Source organism: Montipora capricornis, chromosome 9, assembly GCF_036669925.1.
Source record: "Montipora capricornis isolate CH-2021 chromosome 9, ASM3666992v2, whole genome shotgun sequence".
Taxonomy (NCBI): domain Eukaryota; kingdom Metazoa; phylum Cnidaria; class Anthozoa; order Scleractinia; family Acroporidae; genus Montipora; species Montipora capricornis.
The window spans coordinates 42,741,979-42,766,978 of record NC_090891.1 but is presented as its reverse complement, the minus strand read 5'-3'; the positions used below and the strand labels follow the sequence as shown (position 1 = coordinate 42,766,978).

The following is a 25,000-nucleotide window of genomic DNA, read 5'->3' as shown; positions in this document are numbered from 1 at the left end:
TTTGACAAAATCCACACTGACATGACTCAACACAAAGATGAGTTTTTTCAATGTAGCTCTAATGGTAGTTCTGTCGAGGAGGACTGGTCGGCATTTGAGAATTGTTTGCTGAATTCGATCGAGAGGAACATTCTGTCAAAGTATGTCAGCGGCCGTGATAAGTTGCCTTGGTTATCGCCGTATTTACGTCGCCTAATTCGCCGGAAACACCGCCTTCACGCAAAATTCAAAAGTACAGGCAGTGCGAGGCTTCGCCACAAATGGCGCATGGTGAGAAGAAAATTGAACTCGTGTCTCCGTGTTGCACGTAACAACTATATTAATAGGGTCATCGGGGATGTCAAATCAAATCCCAAGTCGTTTTGGAAATTCATCGCTTCTCAACGTAAGGACAGCCAGTCTATGCCACCTCTTCAATCACAGAATGGCCATCTCGCTGAATCTGACCCTGAGAAGGCTTCGACTCTAAACAAGCAATTTTGTGATAACTTCTCATCTGAGGACACTGTATGAATCCCGCTTTAAAGCGAAAGTTCTCCAATATGCCTAACATCCAAATCACTGAGGGTGGGGTCTTCAAATTACTTGCTAGCCTTAAGCCATCCAAGGCTGCTGGTCCCGATGGCCTACACCCCATAGTCCTTCAGGAACTGGCACCAGTCATCTCACCAACCTTGGCGTTCATTTTTCAGAAGTCCCTTGACAATGTTTCTTTGCCTAATGACTGGTGCGACGCAAACGTCTGCCCGCTCTTTAAAAAGAGCGACAGATCTCTTGCAATTAATTATCGACCTATCTCGCTGACCAGCACAGTCCGCAAAATTCTCGAACACATCATCTGCTCCAACATCATGGCCTACATTGACGCCAACAATATATTGTCTGATCGCCAACATGCATTCAGGAAATCACATAGTTGTACGACACAGTTATGCCACGTGATTATTGACTGGGCGTTTAATATAGATCGTGGTTTTCAAACCGATGCCTTCATAATTGATTTTGCCAAGGCTTTTGACAAGTGCCGCACGAGAGACTCAGGTCGAAATCGTTTAGCTACGGCATCAGCGGGCGTACCCTTTCATGGATTGACTCCTTCCTCTGTCAACGGAGACAGCGAGTGGTCGTCAATTGGTCTGTTTCTGAATGGTCATGTGTTACATCTGGTGTACCCCAGGGAACAGTCCTAGGGCCCAATCTCATCAATCTGTACATTAATGATATAGTGTAGGTTGAAAGCCCAGGTACAGGGATACGTCTCTTCGCCGATGACTGCATCTGCTACAGAAAAGTGAGCTCCATAGTAGACAGCGAGATCTTGCAGCTAGACATCGATCGGCTGGGTGTGTGGGCTGATACCTGGTTGATGGACTTTGCCCCGTTGAAATGTAAAACCATGCGGGTCTCCACAAAGACAAGTAACAACATCCCGTACCTGTACCACCCCAAGGGTGCGGCCCTTGATTCTGTAAAGGAAGTAAAGTATTTAGGCATAACCATCACTCACAACCTTCGCTGGAATAAGCACGTCGCTGACGTCACCCGTAAGGCCAATCAAATCTTGGGCTTGCTGAGGAGAAACCTGTATTTCTTCGATCAAAATACTAAGGAGGCAGCTTATGTAGGCCTTGTACGACCCATCCTGCAGTACGCCAGCGCCATTTGGGACCCTCCAACTCAAAACCTAATCCAGGAACTCGAGAAAGTCCAGCGTCGGGCTGTGCGGTTTGTTACATCAGATTATTTTAATTATGAAGAGGGAACAATTACACGTCACCTATTGAAACTGGGCTGGAAACCCCTAAGAGACCGCAGAGATGCAGCCACCTTGTGTCTTTTCAACCAAGGACTTAACCAACTGGCGAACATTCCAACAAACAATCTATCCCAACCCTCAAGATATTCCCGCCATATGCATAATAAACACTTTAACGTTCCTTTTGCTAGAACCAATATTTTCAAATTTAGTTTTTTGCCTAGAGCAATTAGGCTGTGGAATAGATTACCTTCTTTTGCAGTAAATTCTGATTTAGACATCGCGGCTTTCGAGGTCCTAGTCAAGGAAATGTAATTCTCGCGCGCTATGCATATTTATTATATGACTAGCTCCGTGAGCGGGCAAGATGAACCAAATCGCGCGCTCTGATTGGCTACCCGAGCGGGCAAGATGGAGCGATACTGCCCGCTCGGGATTTCTCGCTTGGTCCCGCAAGATCAAAGATCATTTTTTGGTGTTTTAAGTCATATAATAAATCCTTTATTGACCAAGATTGTTCGGTCAAGATGACTGGATATTGGCCTCGTTCTTTTTTTGCGTGTTTATGGACCTCGACTTCGTCTCGGTCCATAAACACGCAAAAAAAGAACTTGGCCAATATCCAGTCATCTTGACCTCACGCTTGGTCAATAACCCATACATATACAAACTTGTAGGTTGCACTTATCATTAAAGTGAAGTGAAGTGAAGGGACCAAAAGTAGAGTCGAAATTCGCTGCGATTAGCCAATAAAATCGCCAGATGTGCCCGTAACATGGGGCGACGAAATTCGTTGGCGATTTCGCTGCCGGTCAAAATCGCTGCGATCAGCGAACAAAATCGCCTAGTTTGTCTCTTGCTTTGCGCGCATTGCATTTGCAGAACGCGACCGTCGTTAGCCTGCGAACGCAGACGTATTTCCGGCGGTCGTTTCTCTCCCCCGAAAAAGAAGGAGAGAAACGACTACCGGAAATACGTCTGCGTTGGCAGGCTAAGCCGTCCTGAGCTGATGTATTTGTACACATTGCGAAATTTACGCAGCTAGCAAACTTTGAAATGCGTAACATCCAAATTTTTGTCACGGAGCGAGTAGTGAATAAGCGATCATTGTTTTTCTCCAAATGTCATCCTGTTTGACGTAAGTTTACAAGTATATGTTTTGAATATTCTTTTTTAATGTCGAAACTTTCATAGCCTGAACAGGCGGCTACGTTCATGCTCACAGCCGGCGGATTTCCGCCGGTTGCCGGCTTCCACTAAGACCATGGAGCTGATTGTGGCTTAAGACAAATGACAGAAAAGGCAGTGTTTAGTTGCCACACTCACCTCCGGGGCCTTGTTGCAGCAGACAGTTGCGCTTTCGTGAATTTATTTTCATGTTAATCCTCATAGCGTGCGCCTTTTGATGCAGTTAAATGTAATTTTACAGAGGTAACAAAAGGAGCACTTATTTGACACCTGCGGTCAGCGGTGTTGTCAGGCTAGTGCATGCACCATGATTTCCCATTCTTGCGCACCAAGAATAACGACCTCAGGAACCAACGGGTGTCAACGGGCACCAAAATAGACCCCCACAGAGACTGCGCGTACTGTAGGGCATAACTGTGGCGTGTTTGTGGAGCATAAAAAGGGTAATTTCCCGTCCCATCCCTCCCGAATTTTATCAGGGTGGCAGGTGCCTGTCTTTCGTGCCGCGTGGGGGCTCATGGCTGGGCTGCCAGGATTCCTCAGTTCCAGAGTTGTTAATTAAAGTAATAAGCTTCTCCCTTCTGCAATAAGTCACCCTTTTAAAAGAGCCACCCGGGTGGGCTAATATATAGCATTTACATTAGTCATAATATTGAATGAAGATCATTGGGGGCAGCGTGGTCTAGCGGTTAGGGCGTTGGGTTTGCATGTAGTTGCCCTGGGTTCAAATACTGTTCTAACCGCTGGTATGGATTTGTTTCCGGTTGTCCCGGATTCAACTCCACCACGCTTTGTAAATAACCAACTGGTTGCCTCTTGGGGTTCTTAATCATGTTTCTGTTACGGTTGAATTGTTTCTTTCAGATTGTTCAAAGTGGAGTGCCTGTAAACTAGCTTGATAGCTAAGTACACTACTATTATAAACAAAGCATTTATTTTATTCTATCATAACCTACCAGCTGTGGGAGGGACAGTCTCCATATATTCAGCTTTAAAACCACGATCCCTAGAAAAACCGGAGTAAAAATGAACAAACATCTGGGTTCCGCTTGAAACTGTAGCTGTTCTCGGCGAGCCAGTGCAAAACCTTCCCAAAGATCGAGAGTCACTGCTTGGACCGTCGTAAAATTCCACACGGCTGCAAATATCAGAACTGCAGTCCACACAGTTACCCATGGCAAAATCGATGATGGTAACCTTGACACTGTTGCCAGCTGTTGCATTAATGAGCCAGTAACAGTTCTTTTCTGGAATATAGTTATCTGGATAACTGGGACTGCTGATGCTACCCGCACCTTCACCGGATAAAGGAATGGGAAAAGAAGGACAATCTGAGAAATAAAACATAATGATTGTGAACATAAAATATGAATGAAAAAAGCAAAAAAAAACAAAAAAACAAAACAAGGAGATAAATAATTTAAAATTTAAATAAGGCCCTAATGCTACTTATAAAACTAGTAGGCCTTTTAAAGTTGAAATTTAAATTCTGATATAATGCACAAGTGGTTAAAACAGCATGCTCTATGACGGTACAGATGCACGGATGACCACGGCTGACACCACTAAAGTTTTCTGAAATTTTTAGCAAAATGCAAGAGGAAATTAAGAAATTGTATATTTTTTTTACAATACTCCAGAAGTAAGGAAAACACTTTACCAAGTTTCTAGTTTTCCCCTAAACTTCTTTCATGCTCTATTCACTTCCTACTTGCTTTATAGCCAATACCACCAGCTACGCTAGGCTGTTCCAGGCTCTCAGTGGGTCAGGACAAGGGAAATTGTGGCGAGGGCAAGAAAAAGTTGAGCAAAGACTGGGATAGGGTGCGACCAGCCCTACCCGACCCGACTGAAGGACCACATGCAAAGAATATCGTTCTTTCAAATGAGCAAGTGTGTAGCTAATATTCTGACATTTTTACTGTAATTAAAATTTAAAAAACGATCTCTGGCTAAAATGATTAAAAAACTACGAGCTTTCGACTGCCTGAACTGCGGTCTTCGACAGGTAAAATGAATGATAAGAAATCGATGAGAAAATTTAAATAAAAACGTACATTGCAAAATGATGAGAATGTAGAAAATTTATGAATATTTGTTAAAAAGAATGTTGTATTGTCCAGGTAAAGGGCACGAATTGTTATCTGCGTTGGGTGTCACTGTGGTATGTCACCCAACGCAGATAACAATTCGTGCCCTTTACCTGGACAATACAACATTCTTTTTAAAAAATATTCATAAATTTTCTACATTCTCATCATTTTGCAATGTAGGTTTTTATTTAGATTTTCTCATCGATTTCTTATCATTCATTTTACCCGTCGAAGACTGCAGTTCGGGCAGTTGAAAGCTCGTAGTTTTTTAATCATTTTAGCCAGAGATCGTTTTTTAAATTTTAACTATGTTCCATCCTGGCTGCGGCCCTTCAATATTTTCATTTTTACTGTAATTTGGCAATTTCTGAAATAAAGCTCATTTCCAAGTCAAATAAGATTGTACAACTTGATCTTAAGTAAACTTTATTCTTTTTGTGAAAGTGCAATTACATAAAATTGCTTATGCAACGTGTGATTCATTCAAGAAAAAAATGTCATCATGTGATCCAGGAAACAAAATCGATAATATTTCACATACAGTTGACTCTTGAAAAATGGAATGAACTGCGGATATTCCATAAAGTGAAGCTATGATCCTCGCAGTTATGAACGCAATTTTTGCAATTGTGTGGAGAGGCCTGAAAAATTCTGGACTTCAACGGAGTTTGAGCCCGTGACCTCGCAATACCGGTGGGACGCTCTAACCAACTGAGCTATGAAGCCACTGATGTTGGGAGCTGGTCATGAATCAACGATGGAATGATATATGAAATGGATCATATATTGAACTGAGGATATGAAATCAAGTGAAGCTATGATTCTCGCAGGTATGAACGCAATATTTGCAATTGCATAGAGAAGCTTCACAGCTTAGTTAACGCCCAACGTCAGTGGCTTCACAGCTCAGTTGGTTAGAGCGTTGCACCGGTATCACGAGGTCACGGGTTCAAACTCCGTTGAAGTCCTGAATTTTCAGGCTTCTCTACGCAGTTGCTACACATAAAATTGCCTTCATAACTGCTAGGATCATGGCTTCACTTGATGAAATTTTCTTTAGCAACATGACTATGAGAAAAAGCTCAACTCTTATTGATGGCACTTGAAGATTTTTCTAAAAGTAACAGGCCATTTCCGAGTTCACGTCTGCCTCCTGTTCAAAGCGAGTCTAAGTAAGAAGTTTTTCTTAAGAAAATTAGTTTTCATTGATATATAAAGCAGAACTAATTACCATCACAAAAAGTTTGCACTTAGACTCGTTTTGAAGAGGAGACGAACATGAACTTGGAAATGACCAATTCCAGATGACTTAAGTAATAATAATATTGACGGGGAATCTCTTTAAAGTGAAGAAAAAGATGACCAAAATTAGTTTTTGCCAAGAGTAAGCTGGAGATCCAACTTCAAAAGTCAACTTTTACCATTTATTACACCACATGTACCTGGAGGTTTGGAGCTCAGTATGCTGTAAATAGCTTTAAATCCCTTCTGTCGCTTGGCAGGATCAAGATCACTAAAGAAACGCACATTAAGGGTCTCATGAATAGAATAATATGTCAGTTGTTTAAACCCCTGGCTGGAACATGTCCTTCCACTAGCAAGTCTAGTAGCACCATCAAAGGCATCCTGGACTTCCAAATAATCACACGTACAAGCATCTCCCTGTCCACATTGTTGAATGTCCATTTCTGTTACATTTAACTTGACGTGTTGACCTTTCCTTGCTTGTATGTTCCATGCACAATTCTGCCTACTGGGATAATTCCTGGGATAGAATGGACTGGTAATCTCACCAGACACATCAGTCAGTGATCCTGTACTTGGACATACTGTTAATCAAAAAATGTTTTTTATTATCCAGGGTTGTGATTGGTATCTTATGGATTGCCATTCCTTTTAAGGCTGACAAAGCTAGGATTAAATATATACCGCCGGTAATACTTACACGTTTCATCAGTGATGGTTTCATAAGAAGCATTAAATCCTGCGACCTCGTTGCTTGCAGTTTGAAGTGTCATGGTAATTTCACGCCCAATTGAATAAACGGGATGAGGGATTGTCTGGCCACAGAGCTGGAATGGGTTTCTTCCATCATCTGAGGCCACATTTGTGATTGTTAAACGAGCACCTTGTGCGCTAACACAGTTGGTCTTTTCGTTCGTCTCTAAACTAAAATTGTGAAAGGTCACTTTGATGCGTCCACTGGGAACACTGATAGTCCATGTACAGGTAGATGATGCACCAACTATCCCTGGAAAGTTCAGACTTGATATAATTCCACTTGCTGATCCATTAAGGGTCGTGTCACAAGCTGAAAGAGAAATTTAATGAAGATGTTATGGACACACATTTGGAACACCTGGTCTTAGACCATATATGGATTTGTAATTAGTAGCCCTGGTTTTAACTCCCTCGGGAGACGGGCTGTTTAGGAAGACGATGACTGACGTTTCGACAACCTATGCGGAAGTCATTTTCAGACGATAAAGTCGTCACAGCTAATGACAACTAGGCTTGACAGTCCACCAATACCGTCAGGACTTCTTGACCAACATCACACCAACGGCCAGAGGACTAGAGGTTCTTACTTCACTTAATTAAGCTTGAAGTTGTTAGCACTGCTGCACATAAATATAGCTTCTTGTTCTTTTGTTGAAATATTTACATCATGAGTGAGCTCTTTATTAAAGATAAAGTGGTACTGTGATCAAAAAATAGGCATGCAATGCGTACGTGTGGTAGTGCGGTAACTTGACACAGCGATTTATTCCATAACTGTCAACTGAGCTGCGTTTTGTTTTCCAGGAGATTCAAGTTGTCTTTGCGTAATATGTAGCTCTTTAGAATAGTAGACAATGTTGTTTTGGTATTGTAAATCATAATAGTGCTATGATACATGTCTTAAGAAAATAGCCACTGAGAAGACATGCAGTTACTAGTACATGTAACCTACTAAACCCAGAAAGATTGAAGAAAATAAAAGGGAATCGAGAAATATTGCCTTCTTGGCAGACATGAAGTTTGCTTCAACCTCTTTTTTACAGTCAGTTTTAAGCGTGTGCTCTGCGCGTCTGACAGCTTTCCATGACATGCGACAAAAGTTCACTGAAGTTAAGCCCTGTCCGGCGGGGTTGATATCTGGATGGAAGGCCTCAAAATATATGACTTGGTGTCAGAAACATGGCACCGAAAATTCTATTTTAAGGTTCAACAATGCGAACTAAGCAAGGTACAGATTTTGCTTGCCTGCTTTGTGCAAAACAAATTTTGAGGCAAAAGTAAACCAAATATTCATTCACAGTTTTTAGGAAGAGCAGAAGGAAGGTTTTTAGGAAGTGTTGATCGAGAATAACAAAAATTGCCATCAGTAATAAATTTGCGACATGAAAACAACGTAATTTTTGTGCCGTGAATATAAAAAGTCGCCATCAGCGAAAAACAATTTGGGAGATTTTTGGTACGTTCAATTTTTCTATTGTACTTTTGGCTGCACAAATAAATTGCAAAATTGAAAGTAACATTGATTTCAGCGGCCGCCTTTGATCAAGTTACTTTACTACCAACTCAAGAAACAAAGGATACATCAGTAACAAAATGATGGCAGTTAGTTTTTTTTTTGTTTCAAGTGTTATAAAGTTTGAGAAGAAATGCACGAATTCAACACAAAGATCACAATCGTCTAACTCTAACTACCATAGATTGTTTCTGCAAAGTCAACAATTCACTCTCCTAGACGAGGTCATTTATCACCAGGTAATTCCATCATTTTGTTATTAATCAACGTCACAAACTCTTGCCCATTTTGGGGCTATTTGTTGAAATTCAAGCACGCTTCAAGCACGCTTCCAACAGACCTGTCCACAAGGACTTACACTCACTCACTCTTACAACCCGGTGACATACATGAAGTGCGTACTGAACTACGACAAAAATCACTTCCTTTTTCTTTCTTCAGATTTTGAAAGTGTGTTTGCTTAACCCCTGCCTGACAACATTGAGCTTTGATTTTATCCAAAGGCTGTTTGTATACTTTGAGTGTAAGTTTTGGATTTCACAGTCTGCCATTATTAATACTCATGTTCAAAACTGACTGAACAGACAGGTGCTCAGAGGGTTGGATCCAGGGAAAAGTGACGTCATTTACTCAAAAGCTTCAAATTTCAGTACGTAAGGCAGTTTATTATGTATGCAAAACACAAGTTTAAAAATTTGAAAGTCCGACAATTTCCTTGCTGCATATTAATTCAGTTGCGTATAAACGTATTGCGTTCTAAACAAGTGAGTCAGGCTTTGACAGCTCTCTCTAGATTTTAAAGTTTAATAAGGCTGGAACCTTTTCACTGGCGACGGAGTCAGAGTCAGAGTCGTAATCAGAGGCGCAGAGCGATACGATCTAGTGAAAATCAAACTGCCAGTATCCTTTTTCGAATTTCAAAGACTGAACAGAGAAATGAATTTAAAAAGTAAGGCAGGGCTTTCTCCCGACGGGCAGCAGGCAGTAAGCTGTAATGTGGCAAGTAATGTTGAGTGATTACTGTTTTTTACTAAAAATGGTGTTGTTGTTCAATACAGGCTGGGCTAAGTATTAATCCAGAGCAGCGGTCAGTTTCCTATTTACAAGTGAATAATTATCTGATTATGTGTTATTCTAAAACGGGAATTAGAGAAAACTGTGGGTCTGATTCTAGGTTTGATTATCAGCCACTGTTTCCGGAAATGAGCCAGCGCTCACTCCCGAAATTTGAATTTACATCACAGACACAATCTATGGCTCACGCATACAGCCGTCTCTTCTCGGGGAGGATATCCAAACTTGATTGAGTGACGGCAATTGAGCCTAGTTTGATTCCTGAACTCTACATGTACATCTCATTGGTTGAATTGGTTGGTTCTCTTGGCGACAATGAGAAATTTTTTTCCACATACTTTAGATTTCCCCTGTCATGAAAATCTAAAATTTGATTTCATCTAATTCAATTTTGGTCAATTGATTTAATATACAGCCGCTCCAATTAGTAGAACAGCGATTATTATCATCATCACCACCACCATCATCATAACTGGCATTGTTTCTAAACTTGTGGGCACCAAAATAGAAAGAAACCAAAGTCTATGTAAAGAACAACTGCTTTTTCCTTCCACCACATGCAATGTTTTCAAGGACAGGGCTTGAAATTGTGACCAATACAGTCACATTTCCGACTGAATTTATCTGTTTGTGACTAAAATATCTGGAGAAGTCGCAAATTTGCAACTTCTTTTCACCTTTGCTCTTTCGAAACAAAAGGGTTAGCAGTTGCCACTTGCTACTTTTGCTAAAATAAATAAAGAAATGACAATATTATTGTCTCTCGCCACGAATTTTCTTTCAATCTCATGGTGAAATTGTAGCATATTTTAGCGGCGATGTTATGTGCACAACTCCATTCCTTCCACCAGTCGCCATTTTCAGCGGTTTCTTTACACCACACAAGTATTGCAGGCTCATATTTTGTTTTGCTAAACCGCTGACAACACAATGCAGCGTGACAATTTTGCAACCAAAATTTGCGAAATTTGCGACTAAATTCCCATGCCTTGTCGCAACATTGCGCATGAGGAGCTTAAGCCGACTCAGGAATTCTCGGCTGGACGTCTCCTGACGGTGTAGATATCCATCAACAAAGGCTAAAAACATAACACAAAAGGTGTTTCGTATTCAGAAAAGTGTTAAAGCATTCAGGATCGACCAGATTGTACTGTGAACTTACGTTAAGCAAAAAAAAGTAGTTAATTTTTTATTGAATGACCATATTTAGGGGTGAGATGAATTTTGTGGGGAACACAAATCTATTTCAGTTTGTTTGCGCGTATCGACAGTGGCGGTTAGTGCTGGGACACGGAACCATTTTTCCTTCTATAGGATTTATGGATTAACTCTCTCACCCGGGGAAAAATGGAACAGGTCGCCGTCGTCTCTCGCCGACCAGCACTACTTCGACGCTCCTCGCTGCTGGTGAGCGAGGAGACCTCTGGCATCCAGGGTAAAATGTTAGCCAATTTGTCAAAGGAAAGTTTTTTCAGCTCTTTCGAAGAGAGATTTGTTGCCTTCAAGTCCGTAATTTTTTGCGGGAAAATGGTGATCACGATCCGAAATTCCGCGGGTCTAATCTGCAGATCGCAGGTCGCAGGTCACAGGTTGCAGTCATTGTTTCACCAATACAGAAAGTATCCTAAACATTCTTAAAAGCTAACCTTAGGCCTAAAAACTTTTGTTTAGGTTAGCTTTTTTTAAAAGAATGTTTTGGATACTTTCTGTATTGGTGAAACAATGACCTGCAACCTGTGACTGCAGATTAGACTCGCCGTCTGAAATTCTGGTAAAAACGTGGACAAAGCTTACAGAATAACTTTGGTTGGCTTCTTTGGGGGGATTAATTGAGCAGTCTTCGTCTGAATGTCATGGATTTCTGTATTCATGTTTTCAAACGAGTTATGGAGGCAGTAAACAATGTTGACGTCGGGGCATTCGGTGCTAGAAGCCTTCCTGGTATACAGGCACACGCTCAAACGTTGAGGTAAAATAATTGCTGTTAGGTTCAATTTCATGATATCAGGATATCATGATAGCAGCTAGGAAATTGATAAGTCTGTGATTAATATTGAATGTGCCTCCCTGTGACAAGCTGGGAAATCAATTAGCCCAGAATGAAATTTTACACAGCTACAATTTCCCAGTTCCTCAGTTATCGAGTTCCATGAGTATAAAACTTAAAAATGGTTTGCTTTAAAATCAGAAAAGAACCAATTCACCGTTGCTGTTGAGAAAAGTGTATGCCAGGCAAAATAAGTTGCATCTCGGTAGCCTGAAAGGTAACTGACAAAATAATTTGCCTGTGTTTAAATTAACAAATACACCAATACATCACTAACGTTTCATGTTTAACCGGAGAATTATGTTTGAAGGTGTAATAGCTGTTGAGTTTTATTCCTCAGTTATCCAGTTCCATGAGTATAAAACTTAAAAATGGTTTGCTTTAAAATCAGAAAAGAACCAATTCACCGTTGCTTTTAAGAAAAGTGTATGCCAAGCAAAACAAGTTATATCTCGGTAGCCTGAAAGTTAAGAAATAATTTGCCTGTGTTTAAATTAACAAATACACCAATACATCACTAACGTTTCATGTTTAACCGGAGAATTAGGGAAGCAGATGTTCCAAGGTGTAATAGCTGTTGAGATTTATTCCTCAGTTATCAAGTTCCATAAGTATAAAACTTAAAAATGGATTGCTTTAAAATTAGAAAAGAACCAATTCACCGTTGCTGTTGAGAAAAGTGTATGCCAGGCAAAACAAGTTGCATCTCGGTAGCCTGAAAGTTAACTGAAAAAATAATTTGCCTGTGTTTAAATGAACAAATATACCAATACATCACTAACGTTTCATGTTTAACCGGAGAATTAGGGAAGCAGATGTTCGAAGGTGTAATAGCTGTTGAGTTTTATTCCTCAGTTATCGAGTTCCATAAGTATAAAACTTAAAAATGGATTGCTTTAATTAAAATCAGAAAAGAACCAATTCACCGTTGCTGTTGAGAAAAGTGTATGCCAGGCAAAACAAGTTGCATCTCGGTAGCCTGAAAGTTAACTGAAAAAATAATTTGCCTGTGTTTAAATTAACAAATATACCAATACATCACTAACGTTTCATGTTTAACCGGAGAATTATGTACGAACATCACGGTAATAGCTGTTGAGTTTTATTCCTCAGTTATCAAGTTCCATGAGTATAACACTTAAAAATGGATTGCTTTAAAATCAGAAAGAACCAATTCACCGTTGCTGTTGAGAAAAGTGTATGCCAGGCAAAACAAGTTGCATCTCGGTAGCCTGAAAGTTAACTGAAAAAATAATTTGCCTGCGTTTAAATGAACAAAATACACCAATACATCACTAATGTTTCATGTTTAACCGGAGAATTAGGGAAGCAGATGTTCGAAGGTGTAATAGCTGTTGAGTTTTATTCCTCAGTTATCGAGTTCCATAAGTATAAAACTTAAAAATGGATTGCTTTAAAATTAGAAAAGAACCAATTCACCGTTGCTGTTGAGAAAAGTGTATGCCAGGCAAAACAAGTTGCATCTCGGTAGCCTGAAAGTTAACTGAAAAAATAATTTGCCTGCGTTTAAATGAACAAATACACCAATACATCACTAACACGTTTCATGTTTAACTGGAGAATTATGTACGAACATCACGGTAATAGCTGTTGAGTTTTATTCCTCAGTTATCAAGTTCCATGAGTATAACACTTAAAAATGGATTGCTTTAAAATCAGAAAGAACCAATTCACCGTTGCTGTTGAGAAAAGTGTATGCCAGGCAAAACAAGTTGCATCTCGGTAGCCTGAAAGTTAACTGAAAAAATAATTTGCCTGCGTTTAAATGAACAAAATACACCAATACATCACTAACGTTTCATGTTTAACCGGAGAATTAGGGAAGCAGATGTTCGAAGGTGTAATAGCTGTTGAGTTTTATTCCTCAGTTATCGAGTTCCATAAGTATAAAACTTAAACTTAAAAAATGGATTGCTTTAAAATTAGAAAAGAACCAATTCACCGTTGCTGTTGAGAAAAGTGTATGCCAGGCAAAACAAGTTGCATCTCGGTAGCCTGAAAGTTAACTGAAAAAATAATTTGCCTGCGTTTAAATGAACAAATATACCAATACATCACTAACGTTTCATGTTTAACCGGAGAATTAGGGAAGCAGATGTTCGAAGGTGTAATAGCTGTTGAGTTTTATTCCTCAGTTATCGAGTTCCATAAGTATAAAACTTAAAAATGGATTGCTTTAAAATTAGAAAAGAACCAATTCACCGTTGCTGTTGAGAAAAGTGTATGCCAGGCAAAACAAGTTGCATCTCGGTAGCCTGAAAGTTAACTGAAAAAATAATTTGCCTGCGTTTAAATGAACAAATATACCAATACATCACTAACGTTTCATGTTGAACCGGAGAATTAGGGAAGCAGATGTTCGAAGGTGTAATAGCTGTTGAGTTTTATTCCTCAGTTATCAAGTTCCATGAGTATAACACTTAAAAATGGATTGCTTTAAAATCAGAAAGAACCAATTCACCGTTGCTGTTGAGAAAAGTGTATGCCAGGCAAAACAAGTTGCATCTCGGTAGCCTGAAAGTTAACTGAAAAAATAATTTGCCTGTGTTTAAATGAACAAATATACCAATACATCACTAACGTTTCATGTTGAACCGGAGAATTAGGGAAGCAGATGTTCGAAGGTGTAATAGCTGTTGAGTTTTATTCCTCAGTTATCGAGTTCCATAAGTATAAAACTTAAAAATGGATTGTTTTAATTAAAATCAGAAAAGAACCAATTCACCGTTGCTGTTGAGAAAAGTGTATGCCAGGCAAAACAAGTTGCATCTCGGTAGCCTGAAAGTTAACTGACAAAATAATTTGCCTGTGTTTAAATTAACAAATACACCAATACATCACTAACACGTTTCATGTTTAACTGGAGAATTATGTACGAAGGTCACGGTAATAGCTGTTGAGTTTTATTCCTCAGTTATCGAGTTCCATGAGTATAACACTTAAAAATGGATTGCTTTAAAATCAGAAAGAACCAATTCACCGTTGCTGTTGAGAAAAGTGTATGCCAGGCAAAAAAAGTTATATCTCGGCAGCCTGAAAGTTAAGAAATAATTTGCCTGTGTTTAAATTAACAAATACACCAATACATCACTAACGCGTTTCATGTTTAACTGGAGAATTAGGGAAGCAGATGTTCGAAGGTGTAATTATAGCTGTTGAGTTTTATTCATCAGTTATCGAGTTCCATAAGTATAATAAAACTTAAAAATGGTTTGTTTTAAAATCAGAAAAGAACCAATTCACCGTTGCTGTTGAGAAAAGTGTATGCCAGGCAAAACAACTTGCATCTCGGTAGCCTGACCGTTAAGAAATAATTTGCCTGTGTTTAAATTAACAAATACACCAATACATCGATCACTAACGTTTCATGTTTAACCGGAGAATTAGGGAAGCAGATGTTCGAAGGTGTAATAGCTGTTGAGTTTTATTCCTCAGTTATCGAGTTCCATAAGTATAAAACTTAAAAATGGATTGCTTTAAAATCAGAAAAGAACCAATTCACCGTTGCTGTTGAGAAAAGTGTATGCTGGGCAAAACAAGTTGCATCTTGGTAGGCTGAAAGTTTAGATATAATTTGCCTGTGTTTAAATTAATTTGAAATAAAGAGAATAAAGAAATAATTTTCCATTGTTTAATTGCATGATGCTGGTCGTTGTAAATTAAAACTTTATGACGAAGTCGGCCCAACAAATGTGTCGAGATTAACACCTCTCTCTCCCTTTGTCTCTCGCTCTGCCTTTTTAGTGTGAGTCTTGTTACAACTCCCACTGAGATTTTGGTAATTTTTTTTAACCTAAACAGCGGGGACCCACATTCCTGACCCAAGTTAAGCTCCTCATGTGGATTTTCAAGCCCTGAAGGACAAATGGAGTTAACCCATTAACTCCTACGAGTGCAACTTAATAGATTTTACTCTGCCTAATACCAGACATCAATGGTTTAATGAGCTTCTTCAGGACTCCCTTTGAAGCTAAAAAAATTGTGAACCCTCCCGATACATATATTGTAGATACCTATAAGTAAAATCAGATACTTACGAGTAGATTCCACTGACTGTGCAAGAAGGAAAACTGCAAGAAATATTGAATTTCTCAGGTTATATATAGGACAAAGACTATGTACATTTCCCTCTTCTATCGTTTGAAAGTCCCATTTGCATAAAACCTGAACAATGAACTTCAAAATTGAAGAGTACAGTGAGAATGTACTATTGATCTCTGTTGTCCGTGACCAAGGGATTTTTTTCAGCCAACTTCACAGCCTGTTGGTTTCAGTCTGCGGTTAAAAAATTGTTATCACCTTATAACACTTTTTGTGGTTCTGCGGTTTTGAAAATACTGATCACGTGGTACTACTCCTTCATTCTTCCCATGGCAGAGGAAAGAAAGAAACTTGAGGAAAAATTTCCACCAGCTTCTTATTTCATTGGACAAGGCTTTTCCTGGGTTACCCGTTATAGCTTCAGGCAGTTTCACTTGCTGTCAACATAGTTTCACTCTTTTCTCTTTTGGGAGGGCAACAGAAAATGGTGTTATGTGATCGGTACTTTCAAAACAGCAGAACCACAAAAAATGAAATCAACAGTCTGTGAAGTGGGCTGAAAAAAGCCCTTGTCCCCAGACGTCTGAGTTTGATAGTATCAAATGCTGAAATTTTGAACGGCAAACGTGTGGTTGCACAGTAGATGGTGAAACCACTAACAAGGTTAAAACCCAATCTGTTTCATCATCAGATGAGTAGAAACCTTGTACAGCATCATGTGAATAAGTCAGAACATAATTTTTGCTGCTCAAGAAAATAATATTTCTGTTGAGTTTTCTTTTCTTTCACAAGTGGGCTTCTCTAAGGCTGCAAGTTTCTAAACTGCTCTATATACAATTATGAATAGGCAAATGCTTATGGACAAAAATATATTTTTACATGTAGCTCCCAGGGAAATTTCTGTGTTTAACTCAGCAAAGGTTGTTTCCCCAAGATGAAATCTTGTCGTCACTCAGTAAAAATGTAACTACAAAATTTGTTTTACATTTTTACAATAAATAACGAGGAATAATAATTTATTACAAATAACAACGTATCTAATTTAAGTTTCAACTAACTCAGAAACACTGGGATGTTGTCACTGCAACATGGAGAACTGTAACAAATCTGTTGACACGAACTTTACTCATAGCCACCAATGATTTTGCGACATGCACGTTTTTGACACTCAAATAAAAGCTTAAGAAACTAAAAATCTTGATTTATAGTCTCAAATAACTATCGTTTGCAACAAAGAATATTGCTTTTTTCATAAGTTAGTAAGGCTCTGGACTATGAATATTGGTCATTCTGCCCCTGTGTGCATCCACCCCACAGTATTCTAATTATTAATTAAAAGGCCTGGCCAAACGCTCGCAACATTTCAACGCAACATTGTTGCATGATGTTGCGACATGTGTTGAATGGACTGGCCAAACGCACGCAACATATCGCAACAGGGTGGCCAAACGTACGCAACATGTTGTGCCCAACAATGTTGCAAGATGTTGCGTTGAAATGTTGCGAGCGTTTGGCCAGGCCTTTTAAATAATAACGATCCTTACATGATAGCTAAAGATCGACTCTGGGATAGAATGATCGGTTACCTGGCCTACTGTGTACACATTCAAATATCAACACATCATGGTTAAAGATAGGTAAGATTATAGAGTGGATTATAATGCAACGAACAATTATATTGATTGGATTATGTTTTTTGAGTGCAGTTTTTCGAAGACCATGTTAGTTAAAAGCGCAAATTCTGGAAACCGACACAACAAACGAACCTCCCCGGGGGGTACTCCCATATGAAACAGACGGGGATGCTCGTCGGAAATTTTGAATTTAACCCCTAAAGGAGACCAATCTAGGCGTGGCTTAAGCAAATTTTGACCCCTAAAAGAGACCGTTTAAAAACACAAAAATACGACACGCAATGAGTTTTAATGATAAAAAGGCATAATCATCGAATGCTTTTATCTAAAAAGAAAATTTAAAAGGAAATTTGACTTCTGTTTCTCTTCGCGTAATTCTGCGTTACTTCGCGGAACCCTAAACGAGACCTTGGTGGCATAAAATATTGGCGCTTTGCCCGGAACACCCTAAGCGAGACCAAAATCCAAAATTTACACCCCTAAGCGAGACGACGAGCATCCCCGTCTGTTTCATATGGGAGTCCCCCCCCCGGGCGTTCCTCCGCCTGACTCACCACTAATAAATCCTCATGGCCCGCGTATATCAACGTAATTAGTAATCTTCTATGACACTCGGTGGAAGCATAAGAAATTAAAAGAGAACTTTCAATTGAGCAGCGAGGGACTTACGGATCAAGATCAGGTTATAAAGATTAATCGTAAAGGAGTGATCCTGGGCGAATCATATGTACTGTCCGACCGCAATTGGAAAACACACGAGAAGGCAACTTATTTACCGTAGTTAAAGTATGATGTAGCAAGCGTAATATCAATTATGCGTTAACACCTAGTTATAGCATAAGAGTTGTACTCACAAAAAGCAATGAAAAATAACGAAGAAATCATCGTTGTAGAGATCCCTCAGTCGATGATCGTAAAATAACAAGCTCTATGTTTCTTATCGTTTGTTTTACTTCTTTTGCTCAAGCTGTATTGAAACAGTAAACTTAGCCACCGCCCATCCGCTTAGTGACCACCCACGCTGTGTCACAGATATTCCTGTCCAATATCTTTGTTTGCCCTTCAAAAATTTGCACATGTCATAAGCATTGTTTCCAGTTTCTCTTGGGACTTACCATGGTCCCAAGAGAAAATAAAAGCAGTGCTTATGCAAAATTTTGGAAGCCAAACAAAAAGTAATATGGTATTTTTGAAAGGGGCATATTACTTGTCTAAGACATCGCAATAAAAAAGTGATTGGCGGGATTGTCACGCTTCGATGTCAAGCCTACTCACGCCTGCGTTCCAATTTCTCACGCCTGGTAGAAAAGTTTGATCCATTACATTAAATAACACATTTTGAAAAATACATTAACCCTTTAACTCCCAATGGTGCTACTAATAGATTTTAATCTGTCTAACGCCAGACGATTTTACTCGTCAAAGGGGAACCTCACCGGGCTGAAAGGGTTAACAACAGCTGGATTCACTCAAAAACTATGTCCCCATTAACCCTTTAACTCCCAATGGTGCCACTTATAGATTTTACTCTGTCTAACGCCAGACGATTTTACTCGTCAATGGGGAACCCCACGGGGCTGAAAGGGTTAATTATATAAATAGCAGCTGGAACTAATGAGAGAAAAGTAAAGTCCATGCGAATTATTGACTTTTTCCGAATTTTCTTCGGAACGTCAAAGAAACTTCTTCAAACATCTTCGGTTATTGTCGGACTCCTACGATAAATCCTGCCACTCTCAGGATACAAATGTCACAGCTATAAATTAAAAAAAAGTTGGCAGTTATATGTTCTATATATGACAGAAAGCTCAACTATACTTCACTTCACTTAACGAGATATGTCCAGAAATGCAATAAGTGGTATTGGCATGGATAACATACTTCAGAAATATTGAAAAAGATTAAATGATCAAACTTCCGATCATTTCCTCAAATTAAAGGGAAAACTGTTTGTAGTCCAAATCAGACTTGTTCCACGAGATGCCTCCAAATTACTGAATGTTTATGTTCGCTTTTTAAGGCTATACTTAGAGGGTGGAGGAAGGGGGGGCAGGGGGTAGCACCCCATACCCCCCTACAAGGCTCTTGTCTTCTGCACCGGGCTACGCCCCTGCTTATGTTGGGTTGTGTACCCGACATAATTTTGCATTAAAATTTATAAATCGCGCATTGATTGTTGAGACTGAACTTTATTTTATTTATGCAGCCAGGGGCGTAGCGTTCATATACGCACGTACGCCCGTGCGTACAGCTCAAATCCGGGAATCCTTATTCCATAGAGGCATTAATTTTTTAAAGTCATTATAAAATCGGGCCAAGCTTTTTAAATTTCGAATTAAACTGGTGTCTCTCTGTGTGTGAGTATTTCCAGTATCTTTTCATTACCCAAACGAATGCAACGTGTTGGATCCAGCATTTTGGACTCAAGGGCTTGGAACCAAAATCTACCCAGAATCCTTAGAAAACAAACTCTCGCTATGTTGACGTTTTCAAATTCCTTTTAAAATTATCAATAGAGTTACTCTCTCTGATGGTAGCAAGAGTACGGCTGTTCCAGAATCTGGGAACTGCAGCAGCAAATGCGGGGTCTCCAAAGGTCTTGCACAAGGCGTGAGGAACCTTGAGAAGACCCAGTGCGTCACTGCGTAGGGAGTAGCGTCCGGGGGTCGTGTTTCGCATAAGATCCTGCAGATGCATTGGCGCCACGCCCCTGAGAGCTTTGAACTCAAGAAGGGCATCTGTTTGAAGAGAGATTGCTCAAGCTTTCGTCGCTCAGATATTCAAGACTTTGCTCGTTCACAATTCTGTAGCTTGAACTGAAGTGGCAACGCGCAAACCAGATGCAACGAATAACCCATCACTATGGATAGCGTTCGCGCGCGTGCAGGAATGTTGCAGAACAACAGAAACGTTGGATGATGTTGAAGACGATTTTTTATGGAAATCAACCTTCGTTCAACAACTTCCAACATCATGCAACATAGTGGCGAAACGAGTGCAACATGTCGGATTCAACAATGGTGGATGATGTTGCACTAACATGTTGGACCCGTTTGGCTAGGACGTAACGGCAAGAAACGTAATAGTGGACGAAAGCGAAAAAAAAAAACCTGTACCCTTCGTGGTCCCATACAGTGTCAGTCTTATCACTATTCCACCATTTCCCGGTTATTTTTTAAAGAAATGTTATGATGATGATGATGTTATAGAGTGTTTCCACGTGACGGACGGCGGCCATGTTGGTGTCCCTAAACAAAGGAACGGCGGCCATGTTGGTGTTCCCAACTAATCCTCCGGGAATCGAGCTCTTTTATCGAGCAAACGTTTTATTTTGAAGTTTCGGTGGAAAAACAAGGTTACTGATCGGGTGAGTGATAACACACTATAACAGAGTTTGCGACGTCTTGCCCTTTGCTTGTACTGTAAACCCCCTGTTTGTGCAACCTCGTTCCTAGGGTCTCTCGAGCGGCCCTGGGAACGAGGTTGCTGTTTAAGTTGTAGCTTGCTGCAGAGAAAACTCGACAGATAGGTAAAATAATCAACTAACTACTGTATTTTCCTTCGCATTTATTTATTGAAATATCCTTCGAAAATAGTCGGAAATGGCATTTTCGAAACCCTAAATGTCAAAATTGTCTGGGCGAGCGTGCCCCCAGAGGCCTCTAGTTTAGAGCGCCTTTGGCGCTCGAAACATTCTTCGAGTGCGTACACCTTCAAAATCTCACGCTACGCCCCTGCTATTAGGTGTCTAGTCTTCTAGTGCTGGGACACTATAAATTGATCTCAAATAAACGGAAATTATATCAAAAGGCTTTGTTTTTTTTAGAAGATGGGAAAAGCGGAGTTCTAGGCCGAGACAACCTCTTGGAGCAGAATAGACAACAAACAAGCTCAACGTACACATTCATATAACGTCGGGCCTGGGAACTGAATCCAGGCCACATTGGTGGGAAACGAATGCTCTCCATGCTCCCAATTTACAATGGGAGGCTTTTCTCTTTTGGGGTTTTGGGCAAGACTTGACCAATCCTCGTGAACTTTAATTTGGATAGCAACGTTGGCGCTTCGCATTTGCCTTCTGACAGAATTAGCTGTTTTCTGATCTTTAAATGATAGGGCTGTCAACACTTGCATCCTTAGTTGAATCATTGATTGGATAGTCCAGACAACGTAGTAGGTGTGGGTGACAGGCGACATGCGCAATGGATCTCAGTACCCTGAGGAAAGTCTTCTTATCACAGGAGTTATAGCTGTTGCCAGTCACACGCGCCCATCAACTTTTCATTTTTCTTCATTTTTTGAAACTTAATTTTGGTGGACGTCATTCAAATAACAATAAAAGCAAGGCGACACACGCTAACACCAACCCGGTGTGGCCAATATATCACGCATACGCACAACCATTTCACCCGGTCAATTAGCAGCCATGGACAGCTGTTTCGGCCTTTTGGGCCTCATCATCATGGCGTAGCTCACATACCGTGCGGGTGTTTTTAGCACCAAAACACACCCGCCTGGTATGTTAGCTACGCCATGCTAATGAGGCCCAAAAGGCCGCAACAGCTGTCTATGGTTGCTAATTGACCGGGTGAAATGGTTGTGCGCATGCGTGATGTGTTGACCACTGGTGTTAGCGTGTGTCACCTTGCTTTTATTGTTGTCAATCAAATATATTCGACCGTCGCCAAGTGTAGCCAAAACGCGGGGACGAGCCGGAGCCGGGGCCGGGGCCGGGGTCGGGGTCGGGGTCGGGGTCGGGTTTGGGGTTTCTTTTTTCCCCGATTTTTTTTTGTTCCAATCAGTTTGTCGTTTTTCTCCTGGGGCCGGTTGCTCGAAGCCCGGTTAGCACTAACCGTTGGTTAAGAGGTATCAAAACCAATCCAATCCAATTTTACTATTAAAAAACCCAGCAAATGAGAACATTGCATGACTGCGTGACGACGATCGTGAAACTTTCACTCTGTTTTGTTTCGTTTTAATTGCATTGCGAAGAAGGTTTTTTTTTCTCTTAAGGTTTTGTATGTACTTAATCGGCTAACTCAATCAAGTTATTCCCAATTCAAACCCTTTAAGAACAAGACGCCTACAAGGGCGTATCCGTGGAATGCGCAAACAGTTAACACAAATTGTCCAGTGACAGTCAACGTCAAGTACAGGTAAACTTCGGAAAATGGCGAGAGATTACCAGAAAGATAAATCTGTAATATAACTTGAAGTTGTTTGTTGTAAAAACTCATTATTAATGTTACTAAATTTGCAAATGCAAACAACGAATTCCTGTTAGCAGGTTATCAAGGATACGGGATTTTTTATTTATTTATTTTTTGGAAGGAGACAGTATTCAAATCCTACAGTTTTACTTGCTTCCTTAACTCAGTTCATTCAAAAATTACAAGATCAGCCTTAAATCATCTGGAAAGCTTATTACAATTCACAGTTCAATAAATTATCATCCTGGGCCAGTTGTTCAAAGACCGAGTTTTAAAACGAGTTTTATTCTCTACTCCCAAATGCTGTTCAAGGCTGATATTCGGTAAAACTTTACATTAGAAGAAGTCAATCTTGAAAAACAAAAATAAGCAAGGAAACTGTCACCAAAAAGTTGAAAACATGAACAAGTTTACGCTAATCCTATGTTCACGTTGTCTTGACCAACCTTTGCAGTATATTTTCTATTTTTAAAGTTTTTTTCGGTGTGGTCACGATCTATTTTGATCCAGCGTAGAGCAAGTTTTGATCGTACACGGTTTTTGCAGTGGTTTAATCCTGGATTAAGGTAATCGGATTTCGAACAACCGGGCCCTGTATTCGAAATCCGGTTCCGCAATCCTGGTTCAGTTCCTTGCAAACTGTTTAAATCAGCCGTGGCGAAGACAAGAAGACAACATCTGTACTCTATTTCTTTCAATGCTCAAAAATCTAAAATTCCGTAATTGCGTGTTCTATAGTCCAGTTCCAGGTTCTAATTTTACAATTTCATAATCTTGATTTCAGAATTAAGAAAAAAAGCTTAAATCCAGTAGTCCAGTCCGGGTTAAGATCGCCAAACTCTCTCTATCATCGATTCAAAAGTCAACAAAATCTACAAGTAGTAAATAGTTCTCAGAAACTACAAAAGTTCGTTATGATTCTACACTCGAGCTGAAAAACTATCAAAAACGAAACCCTTACGGCACTGAAAAAAACCGTAACCGTAGCCCTTCCCTTCGCCGAGAAACTAATCTTAGCCGAAAGGCCGAGAAGCGATCAGGATACGGGATATTTAGGTAAAAAAAATTGTGGCGATACGGTGCCATGGTAGACATCTTTGCTAGATACCCCCTGAGAAGACATGTGGTTTAGTAAAATACTAAACCCAGGACGATTGAAGAAAATAAAAGGCAATTGAGAAACATTTGGCTTCAAGGCTGACATGTTGATCATTTACAACTTCTTTTTCACCACAAGCTTAAAGGGGCTAGGTCACGCAATTTTAGACAATTTCAGCACTGATCAAATGGTCAGTGAATTAACTAGTCAGTAGAATTAACTGGTCAGTAGAATTAACTAAAATATCAAAATAACTGTTCAAAACTATAGAAGAACTGTAACAAAACACCGGGAAGCTAAGAAGGGACATGGATGGACAAAACTGGAGAGGATTGAAATGGATTGATTTCGGTAAATTTGAAAAACGTCGGCCCACCTTTTTTCAAATTTGTATCAGTTTATATCAAAATGTCATTTACACAGCTGGAAAATCATTCTCAGTAGTTATGTGGCCGTGATCCCGGGGCCGTGATTTTGCAAATGAAAGACTCTTGCTCTGCCAATTTGACGTTTAGAGCTCATAATTAACAAAATTGAACAAAATTACCTAAAATAGCGTGACCTAGCCCCTTTAAGTGTGTACTCTGAGCTGCTGACAGCTTTCCAAGACCAATGTTACTAGAGTTAAGCCCTTTCCGGCGGGGTTAATATCCGGATGGGGGACGTCAAAATATGCGACTTGCTGTCGGGAACATACGACCAAAAATTATATTTTAACGCTCAAAAATGAGAACTAAGCAAGGTACAGATTTTGCTAACCTGCTTTATGCAAAACAAAGATTGACGCAAAAGTAAATAAATATTAATGTGTAGTTTTTAAGGAGTGCAGAAGGAGCACAATTTGCCTTCAGCGAAAAACATTTCGGGAGATTTTTGTTACGTTCAATCAGAGTTCAATTTTTCTATCGTACTTTTGGTCGTACAAGTAATACAAGATATATGTGCGAATTTAACACAAAGATCGGCAATCGTTGATGCTAGTCCAAGTGTCAGCTGAAGTTAATTTCCCCCGAATAAGGTTAGTACTTGGATGGGGGACCGCAGCGAAGTCCCCGTGACGGCGACAGCTAATTCGTTTTTTTAAACTTGATTTCATTTTTTATCTTGTTTGGCCGTTGAAAGCATTTTTCTTATTTTGTTTCTACGTCAAAGCGGCGAACAAACTGGTTCCCAAGAAATATTGGAGTATTCGTTCTATGCAAAATACTTCTAATGAAGTATTCGTTCTATGCAAAATAATGTTCACAGTGGAACACACAAGTACGAAGCAAGATCTAGAAATAACGTAGAAAATTCTCTTACCTTTAAAGCTTGCCTTTCTCA

The 25,000-nt window shown here is 39.9% G+C and overlaps 1 protein-coding gene across 2 annotated transcripts in view; it reads right to left on the bottom strand.

Moving 5' to 3' along the window:
* LOC138014917 (tolloid-like protein 2) overlaps positions 1 to 18,367 on the bottom strand; it is a 26,621-nt gene extending 8,254 nt beyond the window's left edge. For both annotated transcript variants that reach the window (XM_068861803.1, XM_068861804.1), the window contains exons 1-5: positions 18,223 to 18,367; positions 15,731 to 15,763; positions 6,983 to 7,348; positions 6,480 to 6,866; positions 3,901 to 4,275 (exon numbers count right to left, since the gene is read on the bottom strand). In XM_068861803.1, coding sequence (XP_068717904.1) covers positions 3,901 to 4,275; positions 6,480 to 6,866; positions 6,983 to 7,348; positions 15,731 to 15,763; positions 18,223 to 18,253 — 1,192 coding nt within the window. In that variant the 5' untranslated portion in view covers positions 18,254 to 18,367. The remainder of the gene's footprint in view (positions 1 to 3,900; positions 4,276 to 6,479; positions 6,867 to 6,982; positions 7,349 to 15,730; positions 15,764 to 18,222) is intronic.
* Between the last annotated feature and the right edge of the window lie 6,633 nt (positions 18,368 to 25,000).